Source organism: Sceloporus occidentalis, unplaced genomic scaffold (assembly GCF_023333645.1).
Source record: "Sceloporus occidentalis isolate IW3139 unplaced genomic scaffold, rSceOcc1.0.p SCAF_12, whole genome shotgun sequence".
In the NCBI taxonomy this organism is placed as follows: Eukaryota; Metazoa; Chordata; class Lepidosauria; order Squamata; family Phrynosomatidae; genus Sceloporus; species Sceloporus occidentalis.
In genome coordinates, this window is record NW_028316992.1 from 15,174,120 (window position 1) to 15,191,037 (window position 16,918).

Sequence of the window (16,918 nt, forward strand, 5' to 3'; positions counted from 1 at the left end):
GGATATAGACTATCTATCCGGGATATATAAGATAGTTTACTATTTCACTGTCTTCATCATATGCTTTAACATTTTGTAAATCATATGTGGTCATTATTTTTGTTTTATTAGTGTCCAGCTGTAACCTTCCTTTTGAACTTTCTTCCTTGACATAGTTGTTCTATTTTTTTGCTAGTAGTATGTCCTTTTCTGCATGTCTTAAATTGTTGATGCTTCTTCCTCCAATTTTCATGTCGCCTTTTGAGTCTAGAGAACCAGCATGGTGTAGTAGTTTGTTGGTCTAGGACTCTGGAGACCAGGGTTTGAATTCCTGCTCGACCATGCAAACCCACTTGGGCAAGTCACATTCTCTCAGCCTCAAAGAAAGACCATGGCAAACCCCCTCTGAACAAATCTTGCCATGAAAATCTCATGCCTTAGGGTTGCCATAGGTCAGGAATGACTTGAAAGCACACAATAACAACTTCTCTGGCCTGTATATAAATTAAACTGATAAAATACAGCCTCATCTGATCCTCAGGCCAATTGGAAACCATTTTATTTTTCTATATTCTGTCCTGACAGTCACTTTTTGTTCTGAGTACATGTGATCCATTTGGACACTTCAAATGTTGTGGCATACCTATACCTGGATAGAGTTCTAGAACTGCAGTAGGAACCCCTTATCCAACTCCCTACTGGTATCTATCACTGAAGCATCCCTGATAGGCAACCATCCAACTTCTGTTGAGAAATCTCAATTTCACTTCCAGACTGCTCTTACCATCACAATGTTCTTCTAATATTTAGGCATAATCTCCTTTCTTATAATTTGAATACTGTATTCATTTGTGTCTTCCTACCCTATGGACCAGCAGAAAACAAGCTCGTTTCATCTTTTGGCTGATAGCCCTTCAGATATTTAAACATCACAGCCACAGCCCTTAATATTCTCTTCTCCAGGCGAAACATACCTAGTTCCCAGAGTTGTTCCTCCTAATTCTTGGTTTCCTGGCTCTTTACTGTTTTCATCACTCTCTCCTTAACTTCTTGATATCTTAGGGGCCCGAACAGACAGGCCAAAATAAAGCTGCTTCGGGTCACTTTGGAGGTATGCTATTTAAATGATGCATGCGTCCTAAGAGGCTGGAAGCCACACCAAAGCCATGCTCCAGTCCTAAGGACTGGAACGCATCTTTGGTGCAGCTTCTGACCTCTTAGGATGTGTGTGTCATTTAAACATCAGACCTCCAAAGTGACCTGAAGCAGCTTTATTTTGGCCTGTCTGTTCGGACCCTTAGTCTCTAGTGCCCAGAACTGGATAGAGTAATAGAGAGGATTAACATCTGGAAATGCTCAAGGAAGTAAATGCTAGCCATGCACCCACTATTTTCACAAATGCTGGCCATGCCCTCATAATTCCTTGACTTCCCAACATTGAATGGGAAGGTGTTCAAGATATTACTGGTGCTTACCTGGATGTCAGTAGAACCCTATGTTGGTTTGGAAGCGGTAGTAAGTCTGGGCTCCTTATGACTCAGGGGCTTCTTCTTATGCTCAATGGAACATGAAAAGAAGCTTGATGAAGATCTATCTGCCCAATAGAGGCACTTAAATGGCATATGTGAGAACATGGAGGGCAAGGCATCACACTTAGCCTCCTGCTTTGTGTATGTATGAATGTACTGGGTTGCCTGAATAGGCTAACAGTGTGTTGGTGCACTTAATTATATCTTTCTACCTTGTGTGAAAACATCTTAGTAGGAAGTCCAAGGAAGAACCACCTGTCCACACACACACACACCTATTGGAAATACCAATATTTTTAAGGAACTTTATCACTAACTAGAAATTTGTACACAGGCAATCCAAGATAACATGGTTACTAGAAATGCAAAAATCTCCCAAGGTATCCCCTTGATATGCCCATGAGTGAATAGGTGTATGTATGTACAGGTGTATGAGTCAATTAGTTTGAAAGATTTCTCTATCTCTTTGATAGATGACATAGTTGTAATTTTTAATGCCTTAGACATCAATTCTTAATTTTCTGCTGAACATTTTAAACCAAATTTGCATATATACGTCTGTCTTTTTGTTTAAATGGCTATGAGGCTTGTAATCTGCATCCATTGGGAGCAAAATTCTTATTTTGATTGACGCTTCCATAGACATCAAAGCTTTTACAGGGGGAGAAAGCGCCCGAGACAAAGGATTCACGGAATAACATTTCTCAAAACATATTGTGCTCACATTTGGGGACAAGTTAGATCTGTGTTGCAATTTTTTTTTTAAAGTACTGGATGATTTTCACATATGACCCTTTGTATTTTCTCATGTTGGTAAAGCTGGTAAAATGCCCTTGTTGGCTAGTATGTATGACTGGGAAACATTCCTAAAAGTGGATACCATGAGGTACAGAGCAGCTTCTCTTTAAGAAACTAATGTAGTCTTCTCTCCCACGCCAAGGCCCCAATATGCCTTGTGTACTGTTCTCATGCTGTGATTTAGCTCCTGAATACCTCATATTCATGATCCATTAATATGCTGTTCTTTCCTAGTACTCTGATGACGCTGGCAGTCAGACAGAACCACAGGAAGCACTAGACAAGAGTTTTGGTTCTCAAAAAATGAGGTGTTCAATCAAAACCACAAATAATCAAAGCCACAAAAGTCAAAACCACAAATGTGGAGGGCCAACTGTAGTCACAAACTGAACTTTCCAGAGCGAAAGGGGTTTTTAGTGACACATTCGGAAACACTGTAATGATACTGCATTATTAATATCATTCAGTGTGGGTATGCCAACCCATTCCTTAACACTTCTTTAATTTCACATGTTCTTAATTGGAATGGTTAAGGGCAGATAAATCTCCTGGTTTTTTCAGTAGTTGCTTAAAAGTAGTGTAGAGGGATTCTGATCTTTATTAGTGATGGGAAATGAAACCAGGGTGTTTATTTAACATGGCGGACAAAGATGATTTTTTGTAGGTAGCTCAGACTCTCAAGGGCAGGGTAGGATGAGTGAGATAGTTAAATGTTTGGAAACAAAACCCTATGAGGAAGGGTTTATAAAGCTTTGTATGTTTAACTTGGAGAAGAGAAGAGTGAGAGGTGAGATGATAGCTGTCCTTAAATATTTAAAGAGATGCCACATTGTTTCCTGCTGCTCTGAACACTAGGGCTTCTGCCACAGTGGGAAAATAAGACTGTTTGACACCACTTTAACCTCCATGGCTCAATGCTATGGAATTCTGGGATTTATAGTTTTGTGAAGTATTTAGCCTTCCCTGACAAAGAGCTCTTGTGCCCCACCAAACTACAAATCCCAAAATCCGATAGCACTGAGCAATGGAAATTAAAGTGGTGGCAGCAGCCTAGGACATGAACAATAAATTCAGACCACAAGAAAAAGAAAGAACGTCTTGATGAGAAGAGCTGCCCAACATTGAAACAGACTGTCTCAGAATATAATGGATGCTTTTCATTTGGAAATTTTAAACAGGGGTTGAATGACCATTTCTCACTAGTGCTTTAGTTGAGGACTGCATGGCAGGAACTGGATCAGATGGCCGTTGTGATTCCTGCCATTGCTGTGATTCCAGGTGGTTGTAGTTTGTGGTAGGTGATAATATACGAGAACTTAGCTAAATAAAAGCTGATACTAAACGACATTCCCCCCTTTGCCTGGTGGCTGCAGGTATTTAAGAACTGCAGTGGCATTATTCGTTTCCTATTGATTATGCCAGCATAGGGGTCAGAAGAGGGCTTGGTTGGCTGGGGAGATCTGCAGCACTAATTGTGCTTTCCAGCTAGAGACTCAGCAATAGCTAAACAGCAGGTCAAGTGGTTCATTTGCACTGCTAAAACATCGCTGCAGGAAAGTTTGTCATCTTTCTCGCAAAGGCATTTTACAACCATTACTTGCATCAAGAGATCCTAGCAAATAACTTGGTCTGTTTAGCCATGACAAATACAAGGAGGACAATGATCAGCCAGAACTTGGGAAAGTGATTTTTGGGGACCAAAATGCCCAGAATGCCCCAGCCAGGGATACTGAGAGTTGTTGTCCCAAAATAGCAGTGTTTCCACAGCTCTGTAGTTATCAGCATTGATAAGACAAAGGAATCCTTTTCACTGTTACCCATTGACACCCGAATCACACTTATACTTGTGTAACTGGCTGTTCCCTTGTTCAGTGTCTTGGGACTTTATCATCATTTGATCTTTAGCACCTTAACATGAAGGCTGTGTTGGAAGCCATATCTGTCAGGGATTAGATCAAGGTGGACAACATCCTTGAGACCAATTGCTTGAAAGCTGTATTTGCAAAAGGAGGTGTGATCTAAAGGAAAAGGAGGTAGCAGAATTTTTAAAATGAAAAATGAAAGAAAGTTGAGCCAGCTGAGTTTCATGGCTCTCCTGTGGCTAGAATCTGGAGCCCCAAGTTCCAGTCATACAACCTAACTATTATATTTCTCTAGTTCTCATTACAAAGAGGAGCAGAAATACTGTGCTCATTCAGTACAAGGGATGGAAGAAATCACACAGACAAACAGGCCACTGGTCCCAGATAATCTAACTCATAATGTTTTATTTTTGGAGGGGACGTCACATCAGATATCAGATTATAATCAATTTCCCTTTTTTCCAGCTTTAAACTGGTTGTAGGAGTTGAGCCAGAGGTTCCACTTCAAATGGAAGCTTGTGATAAATATAATGCCTTGGAGAAGTATTCACCTTCTTTTGACGTTTTGTTGTATTATAGCGTGGAACTAGAGTGGATTTAATTGGCCTTGTTATCTCTTGGGCATTTAGCACACAGCTAAAAAAAAGTGAATTACTGTTACCAAATTCAGTTCTAATTCGGGATCTATCCTGATATTATCACACGCATTTTGCCGCTGATGCTGCTGGCCGGGTGAATCCTGGGTAACTTCCAGCTAGAATCCGAGCTCAGCCAACCTCTTTTCACAACCACAAAGCTCCCGGCTTTGCAAATCGGCAGGCTGAGCTCGGATTCTAGCTGGAAGGTATCCGGGCTTCAGCCGGCCGATTGCATCTGTGGCAAAATGCGTGTGATAATATTAGGATACATCCTGAATTAGAATTGAATTCGGCAGTGGTAAGTATCTTTTTTTAGCTGTCCGCTAAACTCCTTGATGTACACAAGATAATCAACACTGTGGAGGTGTAAAATATTTCTACCGTGGAACAGAAGTTAAGCAAATAAAAGCAAACTAGCACTTGTTAAGTTGAGCATCCCCCCTTCCTCCAAGTCATTACTTGGGAGAAGCATCTTTGGCATCAATTACAGCTATGAGTCTTCTCAGGCAAGTCTCTATCAGCTTTGCACATTTGGACACAGCTGTTTTTTTTCGCCCATTCTCTTTAGCAAAATTGTTCCATCTGCCAAGCTGGATTGGGGATTGTTGGTAAAAAGCAACCTGCAGCTCTCTTGTCACAGATTCTCAGTCAGATTCAGGCCTGGACTTCAGCTAGACAATTCTAAGATATTTGGCTTCTTGTTCCTAAACCAATCCAACATCCAGAGGATGTTGGGAATTTTTTTGTAACCTAACCTTGACTAGTGTTTTTGTGCAACTTTATCCCAGGACTTGTTTGGATACCACCTTGATGTTTATGGTTCTCTAGGTACAGTCAGGTTGAATCACTCCCCCCACAATCCCGTTTTACGATAATGGTTGTAACTGTGTGTGTTTAGGGTCACTGTCCTGTGGGTACCTCTCTTCACGTCCCATGTCTCTTGCAGACTAAAACAGATTTCCCTCCATCCATCTTGCTCTCAGCCCTGGCCAGTTTCCCAGACCCTGCTGAGGAAGTTGGGCCTGTTACAGACTGCCAGAATAAAGCTGCTTCGAGTCTCTTTGGAGGTATGCTATTTAAATGATGCATTGGTCCTAAGAGTCCAGAGGTCACGCCAAAGCCACACTCCATTCCTAAGCACTGGAGTTCAGCTTTAGTGCAGCTTCCGGATTCTTTGGACCCATGCATCATTTAAATAGCATACCTCCAAAGAGACTCGAAGCAGCTTTATTCTGGCAGTCTGTAACAGGCCATAGTCTCCACAACATGACACTGTCACTACCATGGTTCACTGTGAGGATGATGTTCTCAGAAAAGTGACTGCTATTGGCTTTGTACCACATATAGGAGATTACCGCACTAGGGTAAAAGCGTTCCCCAATGCGTTCTCATGGGCGCGAGCCTGGAGTGTGATGAGAACCAGAATGCTAGTTTAAAACCGTTCCCAGAAATGGCCTCCCTGGAACACATTGGGAACACATTTGGAACGCCCGGCGGCAACGGCGGTGTTCCGCTGTGCGGTAAACTAGCATTCTGGTTCTCATCACGCTCCAGGCTCGCGCCCATGAGAACGCATTGGGGAACGCTTTTACCCTAGTGCGGTAATCTCCTAAGTGTTCTGCAGCATGGCAAAAAAGCTTAAAGACTTTCTACTTGCAACATGTCCTATATGCCCTTTTGCAAACTTTAAATAAGATTTTGGGTTTGTTTCATCAATAGCTTTCTCCTCTTCTATAAATGCTTGTAAAACATCTGGATGATAGTTGTTCCATGGATGGGTTTTTCCCATCTCAGCTGCATTCCAGTTCTTTCAGAGTTAGCATTGGCCTCTTGGTTGCTTTTCTGACTAAAGCCCCCACCCCCCCCCCTCCATATCTGATCACTGAGTTTTAATGGATGGCCTTCTCAAGACAGAGTTGTGGTTCAGCCAATTTTTAACCGTCTTATAATAATGTCTGTAACAATGCTTGAGAGGATATTCATAGTCTAGGGGTTTTTTTTTGGTAACCTAATCTTGGCTGGTGTTTCTGTGCAACTTTATCCCAGGCCTCTTTGAATACCTTCTTGATGTTTAAAGTTTTGTTTGTCTAGCTACATTCTCCAGCATAACTCTGGGGCTTTCCAGAAATAGGTGTGTTCAATCTGAAATCAGGTGGCACTGAAACTGCACATAGTTGGGCTCCACTCAAAACTTTTGCGACTTCTGGAGGCAGTGGGTTGCACCAGAATTTATTTAGGTGTCTCACAGCAAAGGGGTGAATACTCATGCAGCCAACAAGTGTCACCTTGTTTTCACTTACTTAAATCCCATGCCACAATAAAAATATTCTGTATCTTCACAGTGCTCAGTATCTTGCATATATATGCAATATCTTTGATATACGCAACATCCTGCATATATGAGGAGGAGCAGCAATGGTTATTAAATCCATTTTCAGTTACAGCAAAATGTGGAAAAATCGAAAGGTGTGTGTGTGAATACTTCTGTAAGGGTTAGTATAAATATATATACCAAGTTTCATTGTGAGATCCAAGTGATCAACTGAAGTATCACTGTAGGCTGCTTTACATTTTTCCTGTTCTATTGAAAATCAGTGCAATGAGCCTAAAACACACGTTTCATTCTACTGTCTCAAAGCATATACAGCAGTGCAGGCTTTGGTAAACTGAAGCCTGGACTGTTGGAATGTACTGTATCTGGCATTGATCTTAAGGCCGTTCTGCTTTACTTGCGTGACCTACAAGCTGAAGGATCTGTCTTGGCGGCCTATTTGCTACTAGGCCAAGGTTAGTGAAGCCTGGTTATCTAAAGGATAACCTTCTCCCTTATAGATCCATTCAGTCCTTGAAGTAATCTAGAGGATGGTAGAGCCACATAGTCTGAAGCCAGTTTAGGAGTTGTTTGGGGCATTTAGACCATGTCCCATATGTTGGGAGTAGGAATCGTGCCACCTTCCACATGCTGATTAATGGTATCTTTCAGCATTCCTGCTAAGCTGGCCAGAGCTGATAGAAATTATAGGAAGTTATATAACATCTGAAGGGCCACAAAATTCCACCTCTTCCGATATGTTGAGTAGTCCCCCCTCTGAAATATGCTTAGCTGCAGGGCACCACTGGAAAAGGGTATAAATTTAATATTTCTTAAACAATCTGGGCCCTTTCACACTGTATAATTGTAGTGCAATTATTCCCCTTTAAGTGCCATGGGAACATCCTGTAGAATCATGGTATTGGCAGTTGAGGGAAATGCCCTTTAGGATCCTCAGCTAGAAAATCCTCCTCCGGTATCTTTGACCAGATTGCCAAACACCAGGAGGATCCCATAGCATGCAGCCATGGCAGGACATAGTGGAATCATAGTGCTACAACTGGGTAGTGTGAAGAGATATCAAGAAATGAGCAGAAAGAGACCAGATGGGTTGCAAACGTCATGGCCAAATTTAGGGCTCATACTAACATAGGTGTTAGTCCTCCACAGCTTGCTTTTAACTTCCTTAGATTTGGTGGGAATGTGTTGCCCCTTCTCCCTATGATCTGTATATCCAGTGTCTCTAGGACTAATTTTCAGATACCCTTAGTCAGTCAATTTGTGCTTTTTCAGATACTTTTGGAAATCTGATATGCATAGCAGGGCTGCAGGCCTACACAACATTGTTACTACCCCATGGTTATATCACATGATGCAGGCACTCTCTTGTAGAAGAGGTCTAGACATGTTTTGTGCATGGGTATGAAGTCCTGGACAAAGTCAGGATATGGATTCTAAAACAAACAAACAAACAAACAAACAAACAAACAAACAAACAAACAGTGCTAAAAATAATAGCAAAGAAGAGAGAGGTAGATATAAACACATCTCCCACATTAAGTTTTCTGTAAGTGTGGATCTTTGTGTGTATGTAGAAACATCAGTCATCTGAGCCCCTTTTGGTATAGCCCAGACACTGTCCACAGTAAGAACTAGACCTAAGCCAATAATAATAGTAGTAGTAGTAGATAGAAAAGAGTTAGAAACAAAAAGAAAACATTGGTACTCAGAAATTACAGTAATTTCAGATATTACTGTGGCTTTCCTCTCCTTCCCATTTCTAACATCAAAGAGATTTGCTTAGTGGGAAAAAATGGAAATGGCTCTTTTCATTATGACTTAATAATGATATTATGTTTGAAAGTTTCCAAGCACTAAAACTGTCTATAGGGAAAGGAGAAGTTTCCAGAAATTAGACTCTGAAGGCATCTTCTGTTGCCTGGTGTCAGTACCTGAAAAGAAACTACATTAATAATCAACTGCTAGCAGCTCCTTTCAGACGGATGAGTCTTCTATCCACTGTTTCAAATGGCTTAAACAAATCCCATTTCTTCCTTGCTGTGTTGATTCATTACACGAAGTAGGGAAGGAACACGTTTCTCTTCTCAGTACCCAAGAGATATGACTTTTATCAGTGAGCAATAGAGGTCCTGCAGCTTCTTTAAATCAAGCAATGACAACATTTGTTGAGAGGCTAATACATCTTTAAAACTTGCATTCATGAAAAAGAGACAGAAGTGGGAATCAAGTTTGTAAGTTGTATAGGTGTAATATTTCTCTGTCCCTTCCCTTTTTGATAGTTGAAAAAGGCCTCACACCAATGGTAATTGAAATATACTTCTTCTGGTATCTCCCTGTGGAATATCTGAAGACAATCTACTCCAGCAAGCAAGTCAGATAATCTGTACACTAATCTGCTTTATTCACAAAGGCTTTCACATAGGCCATGGTCAAGGCAGCACTCACAGTTGTCATCGCTGGTTAGACAGCCAGTAGGAAAAAATGTGTAGAACACAGAATCTTGGAACAGTTCAGATAGTGTCCAGGCCAGGAGGCTAGGGCTACTCCTGACACACAGTTCTCTCTTCAGTCAACTGGAGTCTTTAGAGGATTGAGTTATTGTTATCCAGAAGTGCCAGAGCATCAATGTACAAACCTGGTGGCAAGGAGTAGATAGCATTACCTGCTCTGTCATTGTTTCCATTGGTCTCTGTGCATGGAAGATGACATTCTGATGAAGAGAACCTCCACTCTTAATGGAAGTTTTCTTCAGGCCAGTGCCCTCCTTGTGCATAGAATCATAGAATTGGAAGACACCACAAGGGCCATCCAGTCCAACCCCTTGCCATGCAGGAATATGATATCAAAGCACCCCGACAGATGGCCATCCAGCCTCTGTTTAAAAACCTCAAAAGAAGGAGAATCCACGGTCGAATAGCTCTTACCATCAGGGAGTTCTTCTTAACGTTTAGGTGGAATCTCTTTTCCTGTAATTTGAATGCATTGTTCTGTGTCCTAGTCTCCGGAGCATCAGAAAGCAAGCTTGCTCCATCCTCAATATGACATCCATTCAAATATTTAAACTTGGCTATCATGTCACCCCTTAACTTTCTCTTCTTCAGGCTCAACATACCAAGTTGCCTAAGCCACTCCTCATAAGGCACGGTTTCCAGACTTTTTACCATGTTGGTTATCCTCCTCTGGACATGCTCTACCTTGTCAACATTATTTTTGAATTTTAGCGACCAAAACTTGATATAATATTGCAAGTGAGGTATGACCAATGTTGAATATAGTGGTAGTATTACTTACCTCGATATAGACACTATACTCCTATTGATGCAGCCTCCTGCATCCTACATTTGTTGATGCATGGTCCACTAAGACTCCTAGATCCTTTTTGCATGTACTGCTGTCAAGCCAGGTGTCACCCATCCTATATCTGAGCATTTCATTTTTATGCCCAAGTGTAGTATCCCACATGTCTCCCTGTTGAAATTCATTTTGTTAGTTTGGGCCCAACTCTCTAATCTGTAAAGGTCATTTTGAATTCTGATCCTGTCCTCTGGGATATTAGCAACCTCTCCTAATTTAGTATCATCTGCAGATTTGATAAACATGCACTCTATTCCATCATCTAAGCAATTGATAAAGAAATTGAAGAGCACTGGGCCCAATACAGTACTCTTTGACACCCCAGTAGTCACTTATCTCCAGGATTAGGAGGAGCCCTTTGGGTTCAACCAGTCAACCAATTACAAATTCACTGAAAAGTCACATCATCTAGCCCACATTTTACTAGCTTTTTTTGGTAAGGATATAATAGGTGATCTTGTTAAAGGCCTCACTGAAATTAAGATATGCTACATCCACAGCTTTCCCTTCCTGTACCAAACCTGTGATTCTAGCAAAAACAAGATAATATTAGTCTGGCATGACTTGTTTTTGAGAAACACATCCTGAATCATGACATTCCTTTTTAAGTGCTTGCAGACTGTCTGTTTAATGATCTGCTCTAGAATGTTTCCTGATATTGCTGTCAGGTTATCTGGGCAGTAATTCTTTGGGTCCTCTTTTCCTCCCTTTTTTGAAGATGGGGACAACATTTGCCCTCCTCCGGTCTGGTGGAACTTCTCCTGTTCTCCAGGAATTTTCAAAGATTATTGACGGTGGTTCTGACATTGCTTTTGCCAGCTCTTTTAATACCCTTGGATGTAGTTCATCTAGACCTGGAGACTTGAACTTGCTTAGAGTAGCCAGGTATTCCTGCACTACCTCTTTACATATTCTGTGCTGTATTTCCCCATCTGCTTCATCTTCTCCATTTCCCCTAAGTTGAGCACTGTTCTCCTTTTGGGAGAAGACTGAGGCAAAGAAGGTGTTCAGTGGTTTTACCTTTTCTCTGTTCCCTGTTAACATTTTGCTATCTTCTCCATATAGTGGCCTGCCATTTCCTTAATCTTCCTTGCTATGGACATAACAATAACAACAACAACAACAACAACAACAGACCCCTTTTTATTGTCTTTAACATCTCTAGCAAGCCTGAGCTCATTAGGTGCTCTAGCTTTTCTCACTTTCTTCCTACACGAGCTGGCAATTTATTTGAGTTCTTCTTTGGTGATTTCCCCCTTGTATATGACCCCTTTGAGTCATAGCCATCCATCCTGGTTTCTTGAGACACCTCCCCTTTTTTCCTTCTCATTGGAATTCTTTGAAATTGTGCCTTCAATATCTCACTTTTAAGAAACTCCCATCACTCAATGAACCCCCTTCTCTGTTAGTCTTCATGAAAACAGCATTGCTGTAAGTAGTTCTTTAATTTTACTGAAATCAGCTCATAATAAGTCCAGAATGCATATCTGACTATGCTTGATTCCCCCTTTCTGGCATATAGCAAACTCCAGGTGGTCTCGCCCACCTAAGGATTCTGCCACTTCCACCTCATTAACCAGATCACCCCCTAGTTGCCTCTTCCACCTTCTGGATAATGAAATTGCCTGCCAGGCAAGTGTTGTTGGGCCTTAAATTTTTGACAGAGCTTGACCTCCAATAAATATCAGGATAGTTGAAATCCCCCATTACTACTACATTTCTTGTTTCTGAATATGTGGTCTTCTGTTCCAGGAAGGCATAATTTACCCAGATGTTTTTAACTTGGATTCCAGGATTTAAGTAATGGATCTGTTCACGGGGGTACAGATCCTTAACGTATAATGCTACTCTACCCCCCCCTTCCTGTTTGGTCTTTTCCTCTAAAATATGTTATACCCCTCTATTACTACACTCCAAACATTCTGTAGAAAGCAAGTGGGCTGGCCAAGAGAATGCTGTGATTATACCCCAATCGGACAAAGATTATTCCCAAACTGTGCAGATTGACTTGAGCTCTATCAAAAAGCTCCTTCAGCCTTGTTTATAGGAAGACAATTTCCAGGGTCACTGTGGCAGCAGGATAATAGCCGAGAACAGCTTAGTCCAGACTTGTGCAGTATCTAAAGGGGTGAACAAAAACATGCATAATTTTCTCCTCTCTTATCTTTTTGGAGATACACAGAAGATCACTGTATTTCATAGCCATTACTTTGCCTTGCAAATTGTGCAGTAATCACACGAACATCAGATCAGTTTCAGATGTAAGGCACCGGCTTGCTGCTGTCCTGTTGATTATTTAATATTCAAAGGGCATATTTGAGATAAGAGGCATCCATTGCATTTGCACACAGTCATGAAGGTAAGCTGCTCTCTATATTATATACAGGATGTTCCTTTTACAACGAGACTGGGAGCAGAGTTTAGCGTGAGGTAGGGGTTCAGCTTCACATCATGTGCCTTTTTGGTGCCAGTCATTAGCTCGGGAGCATGTGAGTCATAACAGAATATTCCCACATCATCATCCTTGCGAGGGAGGTTTCAGTGCCCATGCCTGATTGGGGGTGTGCGTGTCCAAAACCACTGAGGAAGCTCACTGCAGGAACTGTCTCCTGCATGAAGGAGGATAATTTGGACCATGTCATTGGAAATGCTCTCCCCACCCCCCAAATAGTTTCACTGAAGTGGCTGCAATCAGTCACCCCATGTGGGAATCTCTTTGGACGTTTAAATTCCCACATCATTTGACAGCTGATGCTGTTTAGTATGGTAGTGTCAGCTAAGCCACAAATGAAACAAGTGAGCTGGCATTCTGAAAGTGCTGAGAGGAGAGAGAGAAAAATCCCTCTGTTGGGCTACCTAATCTCCCAGCCAACATCCTTCAAGGAACCAGGAAGGGCAAATGGTGAGGAGGGAGAGATATTTCCCATCTGACATACTCAGCTGGAGTCTTGGCCCTGAGCCTGTGGTTTCTATTTTAAAATTAAAAACTTAAGACATGTTGACTGAATTTATGCAGTTATTAGTTCTAAGTATATAATAAAGATATAGCTGTTTTAGTCTGTAAAATCAGTACGTAGAGAGATCTTGTAGCACCTTTAAGATAACTGAAAGAAAGAAGTCAGCAGCATGAGCTTTTGTAGACTTAAGTTTACTTGCTCAGATGCATTTGGAGACACCGAATGCATCTGAGGAAGTAGCCTTTTTAGTCTACGAACGCTAATGCTGCCAAATTCTTTCAGTTAGTCTCAAACGTGCTACAAGAGCTGTCTACATACTAAGTATATTATAACTGGAGTATATTTCCTCCTCTCTGAATGATCAGAGAGCACTTGCACATTCCTTGGGTTAATGAAGAAGCGGTTCAAAGTCACAGCATGCAAACCTGAGACGATATGAGCGCCCGCTTAAGTAATATGAGAGCCCAGGTCATTCTCTTATGCTCTATATATTCCATTTTCTTTGTTAGAAATATTTATCCACTAACTGTCCTTCAAGGAAGAAAGGGAGCATTTTACCCTTAAAGCAACTCTTGAAGAAAGGATCGGTTAAGAGATCATGCTTTTTCAAAGGTTTTGGACCCTAGATTCCCACATATAAGCGTAACACACTAGCCTACATGACTCAACCCACAAAGCCTTCTCAGAGCTTGGAATTAATTTGCTAATTAGATTATTAAAAAAGTGATTTCCCCTAGCTCACTTGATTCTTCAGTTTACACTGAAGTTTAAAAGCCACTTTAAAAGTGGGGATATTAGAATTTATTAGGGGAACTATCTCTTTGTTACATTCAGGAAAAAGAAAAGAAAAGAAAGGAATGCTGCCAGTAGCGGCCAAATTTGCTGTGCCAATAGGGCAGCAAACCCTTTCCATTTTTATAACATATTTCCATGGAGCTGCCCACGGTGCCTAACTTGCTTGGGGAATATTGTTCAGTATTTCAGCAGGCTCTTCTTAAATCTGGACAAAAGCCCAGTATAAATTTCAATGTCCTAGGAGCCCATCAGCTGCTTTTATGTTATGGTGTGGGGCCTGGGGCAGAGGAGTAAAATGGAATGGAGAACCTTGGCAAAGTACCTGGCTGGTACTGAACTGGAGCACTTCATACTGCAGCATACCGTTACCCATCTGGCTTGTAACATTTGTCACGGTATTGTACTGAAAGTCCTTTGAGTATTTAGGAAAATGCAGTATGCAACTGTGGCTGGGAGCAGGAACAGTTCTTGGTACACGCGCAGTGGCCCACACTATGTGATGCCACTTCTGTTTCAATATGTGGCTTTTAGGAGGGATTAAGGACAGGGTTTGAGTGTTGAGGGTGTTTTTGACTTCTTTTTTATTCATTTTTGGCCCAGATAATTACCCTGGACAATTATAGGGGTGTCTAGGCCAGTGGTTCCCAACCTGTGGGTCGGGACCCCTTTGGGGGTCAAATGACCCTTTCATGGGGGTCGCTTAAGACCATTGGAAAACACCTATTTAATTACAGTTATGAAGTAGCAACGAAAATAATTTCATGTGTTTGGGTCACCACAACATGAGGAACTGTATTAAAGGGTCACGGCATTAGGAAGGTTGGGAACCACTGGTCTAGGCAGATATAAGGCCTTTGAAAAGGACATTCAGAAAATTAGGGTTGCAAAAAGGGGTTGGGGTGCTGCATATGGCCCTTGCAATTTGAAAACGTGTGTGTGTGTGTGTGTGTGTGAGTGTGAGTGTGAGTGTGAGTGTGAGTGTGTGTGCCTTCAAGTCTCCTGTTGACTTATGGTGGCACCATGATTTTCACATGGGTTTCTTAGGCAAAAAATAGTCAGGTGTGGTTTTTCCAATTCCTTCCTCAGAAACATAGCCTACAGCATCTGGTATTTGTTGGTGGTCTCCTATCCAAGTACTAAACAAGGCTGATGCTGCTTGGCTTCCAAGATCAGAAGGGATCTAGTGCCTCTAAAGTATTTAGGCCACATGGAAACAGATTGTCACTATTAGGTAAAGCTAGCCAGACACTGTGTGTCAGAATGTTCTCTTTAGCATTTTAGGGAATGAACCACTGCTGATCTGCACTGTTGGCAAAGCAAGAATAGAACGTCTCCAGGAACTAATTGTCAAATTCCCACTGTGGAAAAATACCATGTCAAGCTGTCTCCCTTCACAGTTGTGGCAGTCTTCTCAAAGAAGCTATTCCTCTTTTAGTTTGACAGCTGCTCATCATCATGCTTTGACTGGGCAAACTGGGCAGCTGATTTAGTGAACAACAGTCAGGCTATCATAAAAGAGCACTACAATTTAAGGCTGCAGTTGTTTCCAAGAGGACTCGTTTCTGTATGGTGCAAAGAAATTTAATGGGTTGAAAACACACATTGTGTAAAATTTTGGAGAAGGCAAGACCTGTCAGTTCTGTCTTTTATTTCATTCCTAATGCACAGTAAATGATGAATTCCTTCCAAGACAGAGGCCTGTTACAGACAGCCAAAATAAAGCTGCTTCGAGTCACAGTGGAGGTATGGTGTTTCAATGATGCATGCGTCCTAAGAGTCCAAAAGTCACACCAAAGCCACGCTCCAGTCCTTAGGGATGGAGTGTGGCTTTGGTGAGACTTCTGGACTCTTAGGACGCATGCATCATTGAAACACCATACCTCCACTGTGACTCGAAGCAGCTTTATTTTGGCTGTCTGTAACAGGCCAGAGTCAGTTTTTGGCATAGCCACTGGAGTATTAAAAGAAGGGTGATTCCATTGAACAGCAGAACTGCAAGGGGGAGACGTGATGGTGGTGGACATCCCCCCAACACCTACTAGTATTTGAACGGAGCAAAGAAAAGCAGAAGGGAGGGTCAGTGATAGTCAGGTGAACACTAGTGTAACTTTGGGACCTCCATTTTCAAAGATGTGGACCCCCAACTTCTGCTCATTCCGGTTCCCAATCTCTGCAGTTGTGGGTATTGAAGTTTTAATGTTTGCAATATGATCCCTGGTGCCTCTTCTATTTCTTTTTTAAAAATACTTTTTATTGACATCCACAAAACAAACAAACATACAATTGACAACATTTCAATAAACATTAAAATACAATAATTACATTTCACTTCCATCTTGCTTTCTTTGAAATTTCTCTTTTCAGCAAATAGCCTTGTATTTTGAATGTACATAAATATTTGTTCCATATCTTATATATGTTAAGTTATATTTGTGCTCCAGATGTACTCTTCACTCCTTCTAAGCCTTCTTCTTGATTTTTGCAACATTCCAATTTGTTTATTAATTAATCTACACCTTTACATTGTATCTTCAATTCTGATTTAAACAGAAGGATTACAAACATAATAAAGGAATAAAGGAAAATAATACCATGACCTTCTTATACATTTCATCATCAATTCATTTTTACATGACTTTTCCTTCTCTCACATATTTTATCTCTTCTTCCATTT

At 41.3% G+C, this 16,918-nt stretch overlaps 1 protein-coding gene across 1 annotated transcript in view; it reads left to right on the forward strand.

Moving 5' to 3' along the window:
• The first annotated feature begins 6,089 nt into the window (after nt 1-6,089).
• Nucleotides 6,090-16,918, forward strand: part of PTH2R (parathyroid hormone 2 receptor) — a 61,445-nt gene continuing 50,616 nt past the window's right edge. Inside the window, exon 1 of the mRNA XM_089478034.1 lies at nt 6,090-6,170. Within this exon, the coding sequence (XP_089334160.1) occupies nt 6,090-6,170 (81 nt within the window). The remainder of the gene's footprint in view (nt 6,171-16,918) is intronic.